Source organism: Poecilia reticulata, chromosome 7, assembly GCF_904066995.2.
Source record: "Poecilia reticulata chromosome 7, P_reticulata-male-v2, whole genome shotgun sequence".
NCBI lineage: Eukaryota > Metazoa > Chordata > Actinopteri > Cyprinodontiformes > Poeciliidae > Poecilia > Poecilia reticulata.
This window is the reverse complement of record NC_088836.1, coordinates 32151109-32171862: the sequence shown is the minus strand read 5'-3', so window position 1 is coordinate 32171862 and position 20754 is coordinate 32151109. Positions and strand designations below refer to the sequence as shown.

The following is a 20754-nucleotide window of genomic DNA, read 5'->3' as shown; positions in this document are numbered from 1 at the left end:
TATGTTAGGACAGGAGACAAGATGTTTCCATCCCTGAAATTATGATGCATAGAATCACATATCTAAGTCTAAACTATGTTACAGAGTAAACACAGTAAAAACATGCTTTATCTGTGGCATTGTTCATTAAAATGGCACATTACTGATGTATTAAAATTAAATACAATCGCTTCACTTAATGATATTAGGGATTAGGTAATGCATTCAGCAAGTACTTTTACTTAATACTTAAGTATTTTTAAAAGCCAGAACTTTTTTACTTTTACTTAAGTAAAATGTTAATGTGGTACTTTGACTTTTACTTGAGTACATTTTTGTATGTGTATTTGTACTTTTACTTAAGTACATTTTTTGAGTACTTTCTCCACCACTGATTTTCAGTATGTTTTAAATTACATCTCAGTGTAAATTGTAGGCTAATAAAATATGCCTTAATGTTCTTTATTTAACCAGGTGAACCTGTTGAGATCCAGATCTCATTTTCAAGAGGGACCTGGGCAGAAACCTGCATCACGCAGCAAAATGATTACTAAATAAAACTAATTAATACATATGCAGAAGTATGTCTTTTAGTGCGTTTAATGTAATATGTAGGCATAGTTTTTAAGTACCTAAAAAGTATGAATTTTTAAGTGCCTTAATAATCTTTTACTATTTATTAAAATTGCATACAATAAAAAAGATAATCATGATGTAATTTTAAAGAAAGTATCCAATCAGTTTTCAGATGTGTGACGTAAAACTTTCTAATCAGCGGCATTAGCTCCAGTTCACACTCCAGACCAGATGGTGGCGGTGTTGCACACTTTCATTTATTTAAAAAACGTCACAGAGAGAAGAAAAAACTTGAAGCAGGGAAGATAACAGACTCTGTTCAGATTCTCCATTTTTACTGCATAATATTGTCTTCAAAGTAGAGAGGGCCTCGACAATAGTTACTAATTTAGGTCAATTCAAGCTGGTGACGTCCTAGTCCAAGTTAGACGACAACACAACGGGACAACAACCGATGGAAATGAAATGTGTCTCAAAAGGAGCCCAGAGGGACGAAGGCTGCTAAGTGTTGCTAGCTGCTAAGTGTTGCTAGCTGCTAAGTGTTGCTAGCTGCTAAGTGTTGCTAGCTGGTGGTAAGTTTGCTTATTAATTATCTTCATTTAATTATAAATGATTTAATTATTAATTATAAGTGCAGTAAAGATATATAACTTACGTTGGTTTCTTAAATAATTATCAATTTTATTGTGACTTGTGTGATTATTACTATAGCAATAATTCAGCTTCGTGTTATAACTGCATGTTTGTTGCGACTTTAATTCATAAACTAACCTGGTTTTAATTAAGCTCCATCAGACAGAGAGACTTTGATATTGTGAGGTTGTTGTTTTAACTCGTTCATCAATGATTTTATCTTCATATGTTTGCAGTCTAAGCAAATGGAGATGAAAGAGGAAACCAGAGAAATCAGGTGTTAGAAACCTAAAGACTTTCTGTCTCAGAAGAAGCTCTGACTCCACCAGGTCACCAACCAGCTCTGAGGATGAACCTTCACATCGTCTTCATGATGTAAGTTTGTTTTTTACTGAGCAGCTAGCTACATTTTCAACAACAAAAACTGCTGTGTTACCAACACCAAGTGCTTAATAAACATGATTTGATTTAAAGGTAACTGGAAATATTTTATTCTCCTTGTTAATCTAACATTTATCTTTCATTTTTTTAATTTGTTGTTGGTTTTCAGGGCCCAGTGATGGACTGGTGACCTGTCCATGGTGAACCCTGCCTCTCATCTGATGGCTGCTGGAGATGGGCACCACCAGCCCCCCTCACCACCCTGCAAGGATCAGTGTGTTCAGATCATGGATGGAAAGATTTTAAGGTAGTTTGTCTCCTTAAGTCCACATTTAAAACAGCTTCATAGTTGATGCCAACATCAACTGATTCTGACATTGCTGACTTTTTATTTTCTACTTCTAACATAAACAGGCAAAGAAGAAACCCAGAAATGTTTTTCCACCCCAGGCATCTGGTCCCAATCATCATCAGTTCTGATGATGTCACATACATGGCGAGTACAAAACGTCTTAAAATTGTATTATTTTTTTATTTGCCATTTTTCTGTTCTCTTTAGATACAAATACTTTCTGTTTAATTGCTCTATTGTTCTTTTTTGTAGGTTCCTGTAAGGTGCAGTGAACCGGAATGTTCTGTTGATCCTCACTTTATGTTTTATTGTCACACTTCATGTTCATGTTCATGTTCATGTGTTCACTTTAGATCTGTAAACTGATCATTTATGTAAAGTTCATAAAGTTGTGAGTAAAATTGGACAATTTTAAAATGTCTGTAATAAAACAATATTTGAATTAAACATCTTGTGTAATTAATCTTTCCATGTAATTTTAGCCTAAAACAATGTAAATACTGTAGTTATGCATGTAATGTGGAAAATAGGAACGTAGGAATAAAGACTTTCACAAGTTATTAAAATTATAGCAGGAAATAAAAATCAAGTGTAATTTAAATACATTACTAATATATTAGTAGTATATTAAAAGTATATTTTTAATATAATTCTGATAGAATTAGTACACTCAATATGGAATATTTCTCTTGACTAGTACATAAAAGTATACTTTAAGTATAACAAGCATAATAAAAGTTGTAATTTAATACTATTTAAATACTACTGAAGTATACTAAGCACAAAAAAAGTTGTTCCAAAATAGTACAGTTTAAGTACATCGATAAAAGTATGTTAACATTTAGTATATTAAAGTTTTCTTTTTTTTATTTGGGTAACTTTACGTCAGATCAGATGTAATGAATGACTTTCTGGAGGAAAGGTGGATACAGGAAGAGGAGCTTAATGGATTTATCATTTCCTCTGTTTTTATAGTTAAGTGTTTAAATTGAATCATTTTTCCTGCATGTGTTGTTAGGCTGCAGTTCAGGTGCTGATGTGCAGGTTGATCCTGATTTTCTCTGTAGTCAGTAATTCACTGCAGGCTGTTGGACTCAGGAGGGTTTGTGATGCTGCCAGCTGCACCTAATGAAGCGTTGATCACGTTTTTAGCATTTCCTCCCATGAGAAGCCATAACTTCAGCATGTCTACGTTTCCTAATAAACGTGAAGTTGATTTTTACGTGCAGTTTTTTCATGTCTCTGTTGGAGCGTTTCTCCAGAGACTCGATCTGCAACAGGAGAAACGGGATCAGTGAACATGATCAACCAGCTGCTCAATGTAAAAACCCTTCAATTAAGATTGAAGGAGTTAATATTCCCAAAATTAGTCCAGTTTTCCCAGAAAAACCTTACAGCTCAGTGAAACATCCCTGCTGCTCTGACCTTTTTTATTCTGCAGGTGTGGAGAAAAGTGGCATTGCTGCCAAATGAACCCAGATCTCAGACTTTCCCATGTTGTCTGGAGTCAATGTGAAGAAAAACTTTGTTTCTTCAATCTCTACATGGCAGGAACATGTTTATTAATGCAGTAAAAATAGGATTTCAGCTCCCAGACAGTCTGGAGCTGCGTTCATCTGTTAGTCTCCGTTTCTCTACTGCAGACAAAAGATTCACATCGATTTTAAACTTGGTGGCCAATTTTAAAACCTGAGACGATAAAATAATCTCTGGTATTAAAGGTTTGGAGCAACAAACCGTCTGATTTCTCACATCCAGTTGTCTTGAACATTTGATGAGTGAAGTAGACCAAGAAAACCGCCACATCTTTACTTTATATAAAGTTAGCATCAGAGCTGACGGCTGCCAGGCGAGTTCAGACCAACCAACAGGAAATTACAACAATGAAACATTCATGACTGGCTACGTTAGCCAGTCTGTTCAGTCATTGGGAAAATATTTAAATGTAGTCATTTAATCTGTGCCAAGAGGAAACAGCCACTCAAAACATTTACTGTGAAAATGTAAAAATACATATTTATGTAAATGTTCTCATTCCTTTATGTTCATCTTTTTATATTAATGTAGGGATAAAATAACTCAATCATATGGAGCCGACTCATTTCTGACCTTTGACCCTTTGGCAACCGTTAGGAAGTAAGAACAGACGTGTGAGTCCTGAAACGCCTCAGGTTGCTGCAGGTCTAAGACGAGGAGGAAGACGAGGAGGAAGAGGCCGTCATGTTTAACCTGAAACTGAGCTTCTCATCTGCTGAGCCGTTTCCATGACGATTCATCCATTTTGGCTAAATTTAAACTCAGCAAACCTCACAGTGAAAACCCAACTCTTTGTTTTAAAACATTAACTGTTAAAGTCTGTTTCTGTCAGGACCATCCGGCCAATCAGAGAGCAGCAGCTAAAACGGGACCATCCGGCCAATCAGAGAGCAGCAGCTAAAACGGGACCATCCGGCCAATCAGAGAGCAGCAGCTAAAACGGGACCATCCGGCCAATCAGAGAGCAGCAGCTAAAACGGGACCATCCGGCCAATCAGAGAGCAGCAGCTCAAACAGGACCATCCGGCCAATCAGAGAGCAGCAGCTAAAACGGGACCATCCGGCCAATCAGAGAGCAGCACTGTTGAAAACACTTCAGCTTCACAATCTGTTGGAAAACTTAAGAGCAGAACTCGGAAGAATCAGAACCAAATACATTCTACAGCATCTCGGACACCAGAACCAGAACCAGAACCAGACAGACTTTGAAGAAGAACAGAAACAAGTTTATTACATTCTACCATTAAAACAAAAATCTGATCAATGAATTAGAAAAACTGTTATGTTCCTTGGCCCAAACTGAACCAGAACCAAGCCTGGTTCTGTTTGGAGACAGATTCTCCATACAGTCACAACAGAACCAAGGAACCGCTTCAGACTGAAGGACGTTTTCATCTTAAAGCAGAATGCTTCAAACGTAATGGCTGATGCTTTTATTTTGGAATGAAGCTTTTCCTGCAGGAAACATAATCTGGAGTCACGTTTGTCCTCAGAGGTCAGAGGTCAGCAGCTTCACGTTGGTTACAAACAAAAGGAAAAACAGAAAGCTCTCAGGTAGAGACGTAAACAGACAGTGGGATCAGCCAATCACAGCACAGCATGGCCACTGACATCAGAGCAGGATGAAGAGGTCGAAGCTGCAAACGTCTGATGGCGATGAAGACGACAGGCTGGAGCCGAATCGTCAGTCGGACTTCTTGTCGCTGCTCGCCTGCAGTCAGAGAGCAGGGCAAAGACACGTTACATGGGAGTCAGAGTCGAGGCGGCCCGACCGAGTCGAGGCGGCCCGACCGAGTCGAGGCGGCCCGACCCATGCGAGGCGGCCCGACCGAGTCGAGGCGGTCCGACCGAGTCGAGGCGGCCCGACCGAGTCGAGGCGGTCCGACCGAGTCGAGGCGGCCCGACCCATGCGAGGCGGCCCGACCGAGTCGAGGCGGCCCGACCCATGCGAGGCGGCGGCCCGACCCATGCGAGGCGGCCCGACCGAGTCGAGGCGGCCCGACCCATGCGAGGCGGCCCGACCCATGCGAGGCGGCCCGACCCATGCGAGGCGGCCCGACCGAGTCGAGGCGGCGGCCCGACCCATGCGAGGCGGCCCCTGGATGACGTGAGGGTCTCACCTGCAGCTCGCTGTGCTCCTGCAGCAGCCGGTCGTACTCCACCGTCAGGTTCTTAGCCTGTTTCTTCATCGCCTTCACGTCGCTGTCTGATTGCTGCAGAGCTGCATCAGAACATCAGAGGTCAGATTAAACCTCAAAGCTTCTTCAGCCGTCATGTGACCTCCTGACCTTTCTTGGTGTCCTGCAGCTGCTCCTTCAGGGTTTTCAGCTCCTCCTTCAGAGCCTTGTTCTCCTCCTGGATTCCCGCTCCTTTCTTTCCGGCTTCTGGAAGCTCGATTCCAGCCTCACGCAGTTTCTGAGGAAAAATGGGAACAGAAACGTTAAAGTCCTGACTGACCCGAACGTTACACCGCTCACTCCGATTTATCCAGAAACTAGCATCAGCTGCTGACCTCAGCTGCTTCTCTGACTTCCTGTTACCTCCTGGATTAAACCATAATCTGTTTAATCTGGCCCGACTCCGCCCACTAGACCTGCACTTTGATTGGCTGGTTATGATGATGTCATCTGGTACCAAACAGACTGGACCGCACTAACTGGACTGAGTAGCTGAATGTATTTCAGGACTTCCAGCTGTGACCTTTGCCCTCCAGCTGACCTGAGCTCCAACGTTTCTGAGAGCATGAAGCTGCTTCCACCACGTTTCTACAGCCACAATTCAAAACGTTCAGAAATTAGTGTTGATGGAAACCAGCTGTTCAGAACCAGGCGGTCGGCGTGTTGGCAGCATCGCCTGCAGCATCGCCGGTGCCGATCCGGCCCAGACGACCCGTAGAACCAGAGGAGGAAGAGGCGGCCGTCACCTCCTGCAGCGCCTCGTTCTCCTCCATGAAGTTCTGCGCCGCGGTGCTGGCGCCCTCCGCCTGCTTCTTGAACGCCTCGTTGGACGCCATGAGGGTGGCCTGCTGTGACAGCAGCGTGGCGAGGCGCCGCAGCAGCCTGCAGCACAAACACAGTCAGTCAGGGCAGGAGCTCTACTGGGATCAGGGGGTTGAAACACATCCAGTCATCGCTGACATTTCCAAGGTCTGAGACACACACACACACACACACACACACACACACACACACACACACACACAGTGTGCTGAAGGCGATGATGTCAGAGTGAGTAACAGGAAGGGAGCAGCAGGTGAGGACGCCGATGTTTCTAATAACTTGGCTCATCTGGAGGAGGCGCTCATGTTGGGAGTATGTAAATTTGTGGTCTCTGCAGTGCAACAGCTGCATGGAGTCAGCAGGAGGCGGCCATGTTGTCATGTGACCCAGGAACACGCAGCTAGTAAATATCTGCCTGCTGATGCATTCAGGAGCTTTCAGGCAGCTGCAGCTATTTGTGGCAGGTTTCTGCTCCGAACGCCAAGATGCTGCGACGCCGCTGATCCGCCAGTTGGTTCTGACCCGACTCCCCACAAGGTTCTGGTCTGACTGTAAAGGACCAGTTGCTCTCAGTCTGGTGAAGATTCTTGATGTTCATCTGAAGATTTTTCAGCATCAGAAACTTCCAGTGAAACATTAAAACTGGATGTTGGCTGCAGTGACTCCGTGGCCTTTCCCTCCAGTCCCTCCAGTCTTGGACCAGCACTGGGAGCACTGGGACTACTTTCGGCGGCGGATGGATTGCTGTGAGGTTGGAACCTGGTCCAAACAGCAGGGCGGCTTCCTTCCCATCCTCCAAGCCGGGAAACCGATCGGGTCGTTGCGACCAGAAGCGGAGCGGCAGAGAAAGGGCTTCCTCCACTCCAAATATGGCCGCCGATGACGTCACGGCCAGAAATACTCCCAACAGCTGCGCCTGCTCCAGCCACGCGTCTCCTCCTGACTCCGTGCAGGAGAACTTCCTCCCAGACTCGGGTTGATTTCAGGCAGCTGCAGGATCACATGCTGCAGGCGGGCTACTGCCGCCCCCTGCTGGTAGGACACACGAACTACAAGCAGCAGCCCAGGCTGATGGTCAGTGTGTATCAGTGTGTGTGTGTGTGTGTCAGTGTGTGTCTCACAGGCAGAGCAGCAGGGCGAAGCCGGCGATGTACTCGTTCCTCTGCGCTCTGAACAGTTTCATGTGGATGTGTTCGATGGCCGTCGGGTTGTTGGTCACGTCCACCTTGTCCGTCAGGCTGTACTTCCTCACCTCACGGAACGCATCTGGACACACACCGCCACGTTACCATGGCAACAGACCGGAGGCCTACCGGGTCGGCAGCGTTCGGCCCGACGTACCGATGAGGAGGAAGACGAGGATGGCGATGGCCACCATGAACCAGGTGTTTCCATAGAGAGCCACCGTCTGCACCAGCCGGGACTTGAAGATCCGACTCCACCTGAACGCACCAGGAGGAGAACTGGGTCAGAATCAGCTCAGGACTGGGATGAGTCCAGTTCCTGGTTCAGAAAGCTGCCCAGCTCAGATTCTCAGGGTTTCAGTTTCAGACCAGGAGAAACGAACTCAGGGGAACTGAAGTCCGAGTCCAGAGCACAGGAAGCCCCGACCAATGGCATGCAGATAACACGATTCACCATGACGACGGCACAAAAGAAACCCGAAGTAGTCGGGTTCCAGCAACCCGGGTTGCTGATGTGCTCAATAGTACTGAAGTCACAATAAACGATCTTCACAGACTGGACTCGTCCTCCGGAACCAGAATTCTCTCTGGAAGCTTCTAGATGCAGCAGCAGATCTAGGAGACGCAGATCTAGGTGACTGACCTCTTGGGTGAGACGAAGGGGATGCAGAGCAGCAGGACGAGGAAGACCTCGGCGTAGAGGAAGGTGGCCACGGCCGTCCACTGGAGACTCATCTGGACTCCTGGACCGGAGAGAGACAGACCCATCAGAACCACAACAGAACCGCATCAGTCCAGTTGGTTCAGAACCATTCCTGATCTGATTCTCTCTGAGCTTCCATGCAGAGTCAGACCAGAACCCTTTAGTCTAGTCCCAGTCATTCGGACCTAAACCTCCAGGTCAAAGGCCACCCCCAAGATGAGTGGCCTAGTCAAAGTCTGACCTGGAAAATCTCTGAGTCTGAATTCAATCAACTCAGCAGGGCAGAGGGGGGTCAAAGGTCATCCTCTGTGACCCTAGAGATCCTCTTAGTAGGTTTAGGGTGTAAATACTGTAACAGAACAAATCAAGGAGGCGTCTAGGGTGAATATTTCTTGTGGTTCTGGAGAACAGAACCCAGAATCTGGTTCGGTTCTTCAGGAATGTTCCAGGTCCGGTGGATCATTTCCCGGGAGGTGTGGCAGCCTGAAGGCTTCCTTCAGCTCCAGAACCAGCTACTAATTCTGGGCTGTTCTGATCCAGAACCCCGCGGTAACAAGAACCCGGACTGGTTCCCTGAAGAAGCTTTAAACTAGATCCGGCTCCGTCTATTTCCTGAAAACTAAAGTCAAACTGTCATGCGAGTGATTCTTTAATCAACTGAATCCGTCTATTTGCTGGATCTGGAAATCTTGACAGTACTGGACCGGGTAATATTACCTTCAGCCCTCCTTCAGCGTCCCCGACTCACCTTACAGCACAGAACCGGGACCAGAACCGGGAATCAGAGAGGAAACAAACGGACCGCTGGCTGCTCTGTTAGCCGTTAGCTTAGCCTGCTATGTCGAGTACTTCCTGGCACATTTATGCCAGCTCACCCTGGGCGCTGATTGGACAAAGCGAGAAAATGGGCGGGTCATAAAAAAACATTGCAATTAATTTTATTATCTTGTTTTAAATTAACAAATTTAATTTAAAATATAACTGAACGTAGATTAAATTAAATTATCTTTTCTCATTAAAATTATGGTTTAGTTCTGGCCCAGTTTGGCGAACTGGGTCAGTACCGCTGGTTGTCAAACGGCCCACTAAGACCACGTGTTACCAACAGCTTCCTGTTTGTTGGTTCCTTCAACCACCAGCAGAGGGAGACACTGACTACAGAGAACATCCCCGCTTGACCAGAGATGAGCTTAACAACAACGATGTCTCACTCGGACACATTTATCATAAATCAAAACCCCTCATCCTGCTGGTCGGACTGGTTCTAGAAAGTCCAGCAGCACCAGTAAAACCATCCAACGCTGTGAACTTTTAAACTGTTTTAATTTGATTTGTGCTTCCATGTTCTCCTCAGCTGATGGTGACGTTAGCAGGGGAGGTCACCTGTCATCATTTAATAATTTTAATATTCTGATTTTGCTGTCGTCATGACAAACAAGATGACTAAACTGATAAATGTGTTCAACCAATAAACCTCTCACCATTTCATCAGGCGTCACAAAATGACAACATTTTAAACCACCTTTCCAACGGCGCGTCGTCCTACTCTCATGTCTGCTGCAGTCATAGACATGATTTTATGGTGCTTTTGTTTTTAAAAAGTGATTCATGGAGCAATCGTTCATGCAGAGGTCGGTTAGAGTACACATTTAATAAAGGAAGTGTAAAAAGTATTTGGTAAACTACTAAAGTACTGAATAACTGATCATAACACCTGATTTAATATTCAAAATGTGTCCTCAGACAGCCAAAGGTATAAAAGTTCTGTGAACATTCTGGTACTGTACAGAGAATTACCTAAATATTTATACAAATAAGGAGGCGGGTTGGGAGGCTGGTTCCAGACCAGATTTACCTGGATAGTTGTAGAGGAATATTATTATACTAAAAGGCATATTGTTGGTGGATTCACATTAAGATATGTTTTTACTGGAAAGAAATGTACTGGGTCAATCTGACCTACAAGCCAGAAAAGATCCGATCGGAGAGATGTGGAATAAACAATCCCCAAAGAGGGAAACGTTAAGTTGCTGACAGACGTCTGTCCCTGCTGCTTGTGAAGAAGTCGGCCAGGACTGAGAAAGAATCGTTATTTGGACAGATAAGAAGTAACAATTCAATAATGTCTTCTGATGGAGCAGGTTTAACTTCCAGGTCAGCCCCTGAATTCTCGGATCTTCCGACACACATCCAGTGTAAGACGGAGCCAGAAGCAGGTTCAGCAACGCCATTGGTCAGAAGCTTCCCAAAACACAACAGTAGGGCTGGAATGGTGTAAAAACTCGACCAGAAGTAAGAGACGAGACATTTTGGATTCTGAGACGATGAAAATGTGATGTGTGAATCTGCAGATGTGCATTAAATGTCTTCCTGTTTATCTATGAGCAGAGAGAATGGAGTTTGAGTTTCATTTCTTATTTCATGAGTTTAGCGCCTTTAAATTCCTCTATATAGTGTGTTTTCATGGCAACCCTTAAAAAAGATTGAAACAAAAAGTAAAAAACCCAGCAATATTTCATCATTGGATATAATAAATGAGCCAAAGAGCCTCTTGTGTCTCCAGAGATCCAGGCTGCAGATCCTGGCAGGTGGAAAGTCTGATTCTATACAGCAGCTAAAAGAGCAGCTCTATCATTTTTAGTTTATTGTTAAAGTAAAATTGTGAAGGTTAAAAAAATCCACCAGTGAACTTTAACATAAGACATTTATTTAGTATAACTCCTTTGGTCCCCTGTTGGCCCCCATCTAGATCCGCCCCTGGGCTGCAGGTCTGGATCTGACATTAATGATGCATTAAATAACCACTGAGTTAATAAAACATATCAAGATTTCAAAATAAAACATACAGAAAGACCTAACAAACCTTTTAAAGTAGAAATATTGATGTATTTACTGTTAATCTCAGTATCTTTAAATGACCACTAGTGTACATTAAACAAGCAAATAATCAAATAAATATAGTCGACTAAAACCACAATAAGAAACTTAATCATAGCAAAATGTTCTGCACCACATCAGATGATGGAGGGATGAAGAGATGCTGCTGTCTGGTTCTGACGGTTCTGACGGTTCTGCTCTCCTAACCCATTGCCTGTGTTCATCTTCACCAACATGTTCAACCTGGGATTTGCATCTTCCCCTTCACGTCTGTGTCTTTACAGAGGTTTTGCTTCTGAGGACATGGAATCGGGTCAGGATGTTTTAAAAAGATCCGGGTTGACAGCAGCTCACCGCGGCTGCGCAGTGTCCGTCGCTAGGCAACCGTGACAACACCGTCGGTCCGTAGCGTTCAGGGTCCTTTAGCGGACGCCCCCTAGTGGTCCGTCAGGTACTGCATGTAAACAACCGTTTATTTTCCGTGACGTCAGCTCAACGTGCGACGCTACAGCTAGCTTAGCAAAGGATTGGATTACAAATAATGGTGGAAAAGTGGCTTAAAACCGTGTCACTCAAAAGAAAAGCTGCAGATACCGGTGGAAAGAAAACAACTCCAGGATTATATGACCAGAGGAAGTTCAGTCATAGCTGCTGAGTGTTGATGTGTCGTTCACTAGCGACTGGATTCCTTTGAACGGGTAGGAATCGACTCAGTTACTGAGAACTGTTCTTTGTTTTTTATGACTTTGCTTGGTAATGAATGATGCTCTGCTTTCAGGTCACCTAACTGTTATTTTTATTTAATTAAAAACTATTCAATTGAATTAAATAATAAGTAAATACAAATAGAAATGCTTAGTTGTTTATTGTTCTTTAATTGTGCTTCTAAATCACAAATAGCCCTAAATGTTGTTAATGCACATAACACTTGGTAGTAAAGAACAACTTGTTTTTATTTCCATGACATCATTGGAAAGCTTAGAAACTTTAAGAATCTGTGAATAACTCAAAGTGTTCATGGTTCTGACGTCACATTTACCAAACTGCACCACTCTTCATTAGGAGGAAGTAGGAAAACAACAATACCTGAGTTAAGAGACGAATATTTTCATTTCAGGTTGAATTATTTATGAAGTTATGTTAGAGGGGGAGATTTCAGGTTTGGTGGTCCATGACTGTTAAATGGTCCTCAGCCTGAAAACGTTTGAGAAACAGATTTAAAAGACGCAGGATGCTGATGTCAACACGTTTATATTCAACATTCTGTTCATTTTCAAACTATTTTGCTGTTTTTTTAATGTAAATATTTCAACATTTTTGCTCCAACTAAAGTCAGAAAGCATTGTTTCCTCATTTCTCAGTCTGAAAATTACCATATATTCTGCAGCTTCATTAAATGGCCTATTTTAAACTTTTTTCATATATAAGGCGCATAGAATAGACGCTACAGTTACAGTTTCCACCGTCTCACATTGAACTGATACGGGACGCGATTTGTTCCGTTCTCTACTAATGTGGATGTATAGTAATAAAGAAATGGTCCCCAGTACTTTATATAGTAGCTGCCCCAGTCATTGTTTCACTCACGGTGTTGTGATAGTGCCCAACTGCATTCTGGGTAACATAGACCAACCGACACGCTGCTGCCTCAGCCTCTGTCTCTCTTCCCCCCCCAGGCTTTAAATGTCTGGGTTTGGCCCCATGGTGACTCTAGTCGAAGCTCCCGGATGAATGTCTAAAGCACAGGGGTGTCAAACTCCAGTCCTGGAGGGCCAGGGACCACTGCCCTGGCCCTCCAGGACCAGGGCAGTGGTCCTGGAGGGCCACTGGCCTGCAACGTTTAGATGTGTCTCTGCTGCACCACCTGAATAGAATAATTAGGTCATTAGCAAGGCTGTGGAGACCTGATCTACACAAGAAGGAGGTCATTAAGCCATTTGTAGCTGTGGCACATCTAAAAACTGCAGGATTGCAGCCCTTGAGGACTGGAGTTTGACACCCCTGGTCTAAAGTCACTTTGTTGACATAAAGAATGTCAACCAAACAGTCCGACTCGGGTCGGAGAGGAGAGGAGAGATTTCTGGGCCGGACGATGGTCACCTTCTCCACCACAGCATGTTGGTGGAGAAGGTGGTGCTGAATGACCTGTAGACGACCTGATCATCAGGTCGGTAGGTAGATGGGTCAGTCAACCTTTATTAACAAACCAGCGTTCTGACAGCTATCCCAGCATGCACCGCGCTTCTTCTTCTACGGGTGAAAATGAAGTCGGCGGCTGCTTGCCGTAGCTGCTGGACCTGTAGTGGCTCCATGTTGGTCCATATATAAGGCGGATTATAAGGCGCACCGTGGTCTTTGGAGGAAATGGAAGGTTTTTAGGTGCCTTATAGTGCGGAAAATACGGTAAATCTTCGCACAGTGCTGGAAATCCCATGTCATTATTGGAGGAGAACATAAACAGGGACATTTCTTAAGAGCAATTTTGGGGGTGTCGGTAAAGTTACAGTAAAATATAACGTGAAATATGATTTAAAAAAATTGTGTTCAAGCTGCAGGACCAAAAATGACTAGTGTAACAGAGTTACAAATTTACTTTTTTAACCATTATAGGGGCCTGCCATATTACATGGAAGGCACCTATTGTTCTACACCCGACAGAATGTCTCTTCATTTATTTCTTTATTTCATGGGCATGCAAAGCAAGGCAGGAACCTGTTCTACACCCAATAGGGCGTTTCTTTAATATTATTCTTCTTACGTCACCCTTAATGCGGCCCGAACCGCTGGTGCACCCCGTCAAAAGTGGTATCAAAACGTGCGGCTTGATCCCGAGAAGTGCGCTATTATTTTTAGTGGGATTCTGAGTTAAAATGACGACATTAATGACGAAAACAAGGCTGGTGTCTCATAATAATAGCATTTTTATTTCAAAGAGCCTGTCTGACACACACACACACACACAGCACAGTGGATTACTGACTAACTCGCCGTCACGGCCACAAATATCGCCTTATTGGTCTCAAAGTCGGTCATGACATAAATACACATGTCTTGTCCCGTAATATGTTTTCGACATTTTTCTAGGAGTTAGTTTTCTTTCAAGGTGCTTCGGACCAACGATAGGGATCTCATAAAGATATCAAGTCTGTCTCAGTCATTTGGGGAACGCTGCAGAGACAGCGGCAGCATCAAGCCATTAATTACCATGGCAACGGCTCCTTGCAGCTGCAAACTATTATGGTGATGGACCTGGCATAAGCTTCAGTCAATGCACTCTGGTGATGCCCCACGATGAGCCCATCCTGGTTCTTACCAAGGGCAAGTCTGGCTTGCACGGATGTACTGCTGGTTGTTCATAACGTCGGGTCCAAAGGGATGTGCACACGTCGGGCAGGCCAGTTACATTTTTTCAGGAATTTAATATGTCTAGTTATTTTTCTTCCATCACCGTTAACGTGGCTCGTACCGCTGCGGTGCACCCCTACAAAAGTGGTATTAAAACGATCAGCTTGGAGCTACTCATTTTAGTGGGATTCTGAGTTAAAATGATGACATAAATTGAGAAAAACAAGCAAAAGACGAGGCTGAGTGTCTCACAGAGTCGGAAATCTTTCTCTCTGAAACACACACAGCACAGTGGATTTCTGATTCCAAAACTATTTTTAACTCCCCCTCACGGGCACAAAAATCGCCCTATTGGTCTCAAAGTCGGTCATGACATAGATACACATGCCTGCTCCCATAAAATGTTTTCAACATGTTGCTAGGGTCAGGGTCCTTGAGACAGACGCTAGGTGTCTCACAAATATAGAAACTCTGTCTCCAGCATACAGTCTGAAAATCTAATTTCTTAAGGGCTGTAAGTGCATTAAAAGCAGGATATGAAGGGAAATGGCTCAAAAGAGGAAACCCATTGTTAGAATCATCCACAGTCAGTGGTTCACTCCCCAGCTTAAAACCCAAACTGTGCGATTAAGAAAATTACTTCAAAATAGAAGCAACAAGAAGAAATAATTTATATTTAGGACTGAGAAACTCAATGACAGGCTGGAAGAAAATGATTCGCCGAGGACTGCTAAACAAAGCAGCCCAGGTGCAGATAATTAATTACCATAGCAACGGGGCCGGAGAGCTGCAGGCTATTATGGTCTGTCTGTCGTCTCTCTCTGCGACTGATTGGTTTTCATTGGAGTGGGAAATATTTTGTCTTTTTTGTTTTAGACACATTCCTCATCATCTGCTCTTTCATTTAGAAGATTAAATCAGTTAAGCTTTTGGGTTGTTTTCTTTGCTTTTTATTTATTCATGGTTACTGTCCTTTTGGATGAGCTTTTTATTGTTGTACTGCAGTTTTTGCCCCTGCTTCTAGGATACATTTCTCCTATGGGAGTCTGTCTGTCTGTCTGGCGGTGGACCATGTCAAGCCCATCCTGGTTCTTACCAAGGGAAAGTTCATCTTCCACGGACGTGTTACTGGTTAAGCGTCAGGACGTTGGGTTTGCTGTCAGAGGAAAGTTCGCTGCTGGGACATAAGTTTGTTTTCTGTATGGATGTTGTTGTTTATGTTGAGGTCTCTAGCATGTTTTGTTTATTATTGTCTTATTTTGCAGTTTTGATCGTCATTATGAGTTTTTTGGACAGTTTTATTGTCATTTTTCTTAGTTCATTAGTTCTTTGTTTCTATTGCCTTTTTATATTAATATTGTTTAAATATAAGGGTTTCTTTCATGATTACTTTGGGGGGGACAATTCTAGACTTTTCCAAGATCGGGGTCTGGGCCCCCCCCAACCCCCCTTTCCTGCGCCCCACACTGCCCACGTCTTCACACTAATAGGTGATAAAGTATAAAGTATGGAAACTTGTCCTGATTTTGCTCTTTGTTAAAGTGTTTTGCATTCAGTAACTCAATGAATAAATTCATAATTTTGTATGTTTTTTATGATGACTGCCCAGTTTAATCTGGCTACCTCTCATCCTGCTGACTCAGCTTCTTCATCACTTCTGTCCCATCAAGTTGCCATAGTGACCACATCATCAACTCCAAAACTGAAACGGATCAATTAAATCCTCGTCCGTTAAATTTAACTGATTGATTAGCTGCTGTAATGGACGTCAATCTTAACGAGCCATTAGCTAATTGGCTAGAGCTCCGCTGAGGAGTGTGTGTCTCTGTGAGTGTGTGTGTGTGTGTGTGTTCCCATTCAGACTGATGACTTCAATATTTAGCTAGAAACAGACGGAGCATTATATATATATATATATATATATACTATACCCTAATACTCTACATTTCACAAACCTTTTTCCACTGTCTCAGTTGTAATTCGGCTTCATGTGAGATATTAAAATGAAACACTTGTCAGTAATACCAGCAAAGAAATCTGAATATTAAGTAATATGCAGTTGGTAAAATAATTCAATAATATACTGAATAAGGCTGGATGACGTGACTGAACAGTTTTTTCATAACAGATTTAGTTTTAGTCACCCTCATCTTTTCTAAAACAAAATACAGAAGATACTTTCACAAAGTGGCTTTATTTCTATCATCCTTTGTGAGTTGTATAATGGAGTGTTATGGCCAGGTCACGAGTATTTTTAATTATGAGAATGCAGTCATAGCATCAGAAAGATGCTATTTTAAATACGGGAAGCCATTTGATGGAGACGTCCTGGCTCCCTCTGACGAAACCAGCTCAGTCCAGGTGGTTCTGATCCATTCAGTGGTTAAGAGGATCAACTGACCACCACTGATGTCAAAATAACAAACAGCTGCTGATGTAGGAGTTTTGTCCATGTTGAAGAAAAGCAAAGTTTATAGTGGGAGAGGGAAAATGTTGCGCTGTTAGCCGCTTTAGCTCAAACCAAGCAGAACTCCAGTCCAGCTGCAGTGAGGATGAAAAAGGGAGAAATAATGTTAACAGGGAATAAAGTACATTTGGTAATTCGCTTTTAATGTGTTCCAGATGCAAAACAAGCTCCAATATAAACTTGTTTATTACTTCTGCCAGGATGTTGGTGGTAATTTTTGTATTTTAATTACAATGTATCATTATCAACACATAAGCATGCATTAGTTTAAAACCAATAAATAAACTGTATAAATATATTTAGCCAAACTCACCCGGCCCCTAAAAGCAACACTTCCTTCCCTACCTGAGCTGCTGACTCAACACTTGCTGGTCTCTCCATCCTCATGTTCTGATCATCAGGAATCAGTCAGACCTACAAGCCTGTCCTGCTTCAGCTGCACACTGCTGGTCAGACTGGGATTCAGGAGAACACCAGTTTAATGTAATATCATCACACAGCAACAGGCAAATATATTGTTACATTGTCTCCCCTCATGGACAACACGGATTATGTGCTGGGTAAATAAATCATCTGCTGTCACTTGACATGTGGTGCAGATTAACGATAACATTGGAGCAAAGATCCGCTGTTTTCCCACTTTAGCTTCAATGCTAGTTCACACACACACACACACACACACACACACACACACACACACACACACACGGAGGATTACACAACATCCATCCATTTTCTTTCACCCCTTGTCCCTCAGTGGGGTCAGGAGGTGCTGGTGCCCATCTCCAGCTAACGTTTCACCCTGGACAGGTCACCAGTCTGTCGCAGGGCAACACAGAGACACACAGGAGGAGGAAACCGGAGAACCCGGAGAAAACCCACCATGCACAGGGAGACTCCATGCAGAAAGACCGGGGCCGGGAATCGAACCCAGAGCCTTCTTGCTGCAAGGCAACAGCTCTACCAACTGCGCCACTGTGCAGCCCAGATTACACAACAGTTTAACACATTTCCTCCAGATATATTTGGTATTTTCCACTCTTAATGCCACTCAGCAGCGGTTCGCTGGTTAAAGAATTCAACATGAAGACAGGCGAATATCACACAAGCCTAGTTAATGAACGTTACCCGGTGCTAACATTAGCACTATATGCTACCGGGGATCGCGGCAGACTAAATACGTCATAATTTGTGTAAGATTTCTTCTTTGAAACCAGGTGGACACTTTAGTAGCTGCTAAACGGTGAAATGTTGTAAAGATGACTGACCTTCACATTCTGTGTCCCGCCACCGGAGCCCTGCAGCTCCGGACACAGAGTCATCCGCTTTAGTCAGCGATAACCAATCAGAACACGTTGCTCGTCCTTAAGCCCCGCCCCGGATGTTCATGTAAGCTTCGCCAAAGCAAATAAAGTTATAAGCAAGAAAACGAGTTCAACCAAAAAACAGCTTTAAAAAACTCTGACTCAACCAAAAACTTCTGATATGCACAAATAAAAGTTTAAAACTTAAATTTGATTTCAATTAAAAAAAAAAAACGTAACATTTTTTTTGTTTTGTAAAAAATTTTTATGATTAAAAAGTTAAGATTTTTTTGTTAGAATTTTTCTTTTGATTGAATAATTATGAAACAAATTAACTCCATAGTTGAGAAATAAAACTAAAATTCAAATGTTGCTTGGATGCGAGTTTAGTTCAGTCTGATCGAATCTCTGCTAAACCTTTACAAAATGTTAAATAAAAAGCTTTAATGAGTAACTGCTCTTAACAAAGTTTCCCATAAACATTGATTTATTGAAATAGCTCCCAATACAAGTTTTGGCTTATTTAAATTATAATTTAAGTTGCTTTATTTTGAAGCCTTTTTTAGTTTTGTCATGTTCTGGATGACGGAGAACCAATAAGTAGATAGAAATGAATATCTAGGAAGTGTAATTTAAACCCAACACTTAAAGCACGAGAGGTTATATAAAAAATATTCAGATTTTATTTTGTGGTTTTAAAGACTCTATATCGAAGTCAGTGAGAAATAAAGGCCGTTTATTTCAGCGGCTGCAGCTGTAAAACATGAACGGGTCACTGTGCAGCCATGACTGGTTGGTTTCTCAACAACGATCTAAAACAGAATCAGTTAATAAATAACTTGTTTCTCATTTCATATCGTTTCTGAACTGATCCTGCTTTACTAGAGCAGCGGAGCAACATGTGGATCTCTGAAGGTTTAGACTAGCGGTTCTCAACGTGGGCGGTACCGCCCCCTAGGGGGCGTTCAGAGGACGGCAGGGGGCGCTGGCGGACATTTTTACAAAAGGGGGGCGCTGGGATGCCTTTGGGGGGCGTTTGGTCGAAGGTAAACTTTACACCTTAAATGAACAACAATACCAGTTTAGACTTTGAGCAACTTGGTAAAACTGTATTGTGTAACATTAAATCATGCTTGGCTGCAGCTGTATCGATGGCAGCTCTTCTTCTATTCAGTGTTTGTAGCTTCTGTTAGCTTCTGTTAGCTTCTTGGTGCAGCTCCGTTCTCCTGCTACTGGTAGCTAAAATCACGACACCCTGACTTTGTATCCCTCTGAAAAATGAACCCATTTAAATAAAGAAATCCCTCCATGGGTGATACCTCGATAGAGAGCGTTCATTTTATAGCGTTAACACTGTAAGTGGTCCGGTATGAAACGGGGTGATAGAACAACACAGCACTTTTACATTTCAATAATCAGGATGCAGAAATTGTTTCAGTGGTTTTAAAAGGTTTATGTCAGTCTGCCTTTTCCCCATCGATACGCTTCCCCACCGCCCTGCACCTTAAGGGGTTAAAACAAGACGTTCACATTGGGTAAAACTCTGAAACAGGAGAAACGGGACATAAAACGGAGCGACGAACTAGATGTGAATTATGGCATAAAAACAGAGAATCCGACGTTGAACAGTGAAAAATCAACACATGATGTGAAACATGACGATGAGGCGGCGCAGCAGGTGATGAATGAAGATTACTGATGGTCAGTAAATGATAAAATAAATGTAGCAACAGGAAAGAAACTAAAGTGGACATAGCAATAAACCGAGAGAGGATAAAACTAATCAAAGGAAACTAAATGGAAATGAATGAAGAACAAAATACAAGAATAAACTAAGAAACTAAAGTAAATACAGAGGAATAAACTGGTATGGCAAGACCTTTCGAGCAATAATTAATACAGAGACTGTATGGCAGGAATAAACAGACACTATTTCCAGATAAAAGGTAAAATAATATTGTTTTAGTGCCATGGGTTTGTTGAGACCACATCTAGTACTGAGAATAAATATATCTTACAGACCATAACAGTAAAGAACTGATCACTTATTTATGTTTTAATTAGATTTGATATATTTATTTCTTCAATATTATTGTTCATGTCAGTGTTAATGTCATGAGGCTGATGACTCCATGACACTTTGACTCATTAGGATTTGATTAAGAACCAGATTTGTTCTTTGTAATTTCTGTCCAGTAAAACTATTAATCTATAATCAATAGACAGGTCTATATAAAGATATAATCCATGTTTCTGTCTCATATGGCATTAAAAGGAACTTTAGTTTTTCCACTGAAAGCTCTGGTTTGAACAATAAATGCCACATGAAGTTTTATGGATGATGCTCTGATGTCCCATTCTCCTGAAGGCAGCACAGAGCTGCACCACCAGAAACCCTGAAGAGAAGAAGAGCTTTGA

At 42.7% G+C, this 20754-nt stretch overlaps 1 protein-coding gene and 2 long non-coding RNA genes across 4 annotated transcripts; 1 reads left to right on the top strand and 2 right to left on the bottom strand.

The window, feature by feature from the left end:
* The first annotated feature begins 399 nt into the window (after positions 1-399).
* Positions 400-2368, top strand: LOC145552340 (uncharacterized). 2 transcript variants are annotated; one of them, XR_014088369.1, is made up of 5 exons: positions 400-1127; positions 1425-1563; positions 1739-1876; positions 1984-2089; positions 2174-2368. It is a non-coding gene; the product is annotated as an uncharacterized LOC145552340 (long non-coding RNA). The 2 variants fall into 2 exon arrangements; XR_014088368.1 differs by lacking the exon at positions 400-1127 and having other exon boundaries at positions 1138-1563.
* Positions 2369-4661: 2293 nt separating this feature from the next.
* bcap31 (B cell receptor associated protein 31) lies at positions 4662-9233 on the bottom strand. Its single transcript, XM_008402730.3, has 8 exons — positions 9092-9233; positions 8284-8383; positions 7798-7898; positions 7578-7722; positions 6381-6516; positions 5746-5872; positions 5578-5678; positions 4662-5168 (listed from the first exon to the last, which is right to left on the bottom strand). Exons 2-8 carry the CDS (start codon positions 8373-8375, stop codon positions 5142-5144), a joined length of 729 nt encoding a protein of 242 aa, XP_008400952.1. The 5' UTR covers positions 8376-8383; positions 9092-9233; the 3' UTR covers positions 4662-5141.
* A 7507-nt stretch (positions 9234-16740) lies between these two features.
* LOC103460517 (uncharacterized) lies at positions 16741-18510 on the bottom strand. Its single transcript, XR_532940.3, has 3 exons — positions 18301-18510; positions 17378-17487; positions 16741-17106 (listed from the first exon to the last, which is right to left on the bottom strand). It is a non-coding gene; the product is annotated as an uncharacterized LOC103460517 (long non-coding RNA).
* Positions 18511-20754: the final 2244 nt, after the last annotated feature.

Coding starts and splice junctions, on each gene's coding strand:
- bcap31 (XM_008402730.3), bottom strand. CDS start 8,375: ATGAGTCTCCAGTGGACGGCCGTGGCCACCTTCCTCTACGCCGAGGTC. Junction 7,723..7,797: donor CCTCGTCTTCCTCCTCATCG/GTACGTCGGGCC, acceptor GTGTGTGTCCAG/ATGCGTTCCGTGAGGTGAGG. Junction 5,873..6,380: donor AGAACGAGGCGCTGCAGGAG/GTGACGGCCGCC, acceptor ATTTTTCCTCAG/AAACTGCGTGAGGCTGGAAT.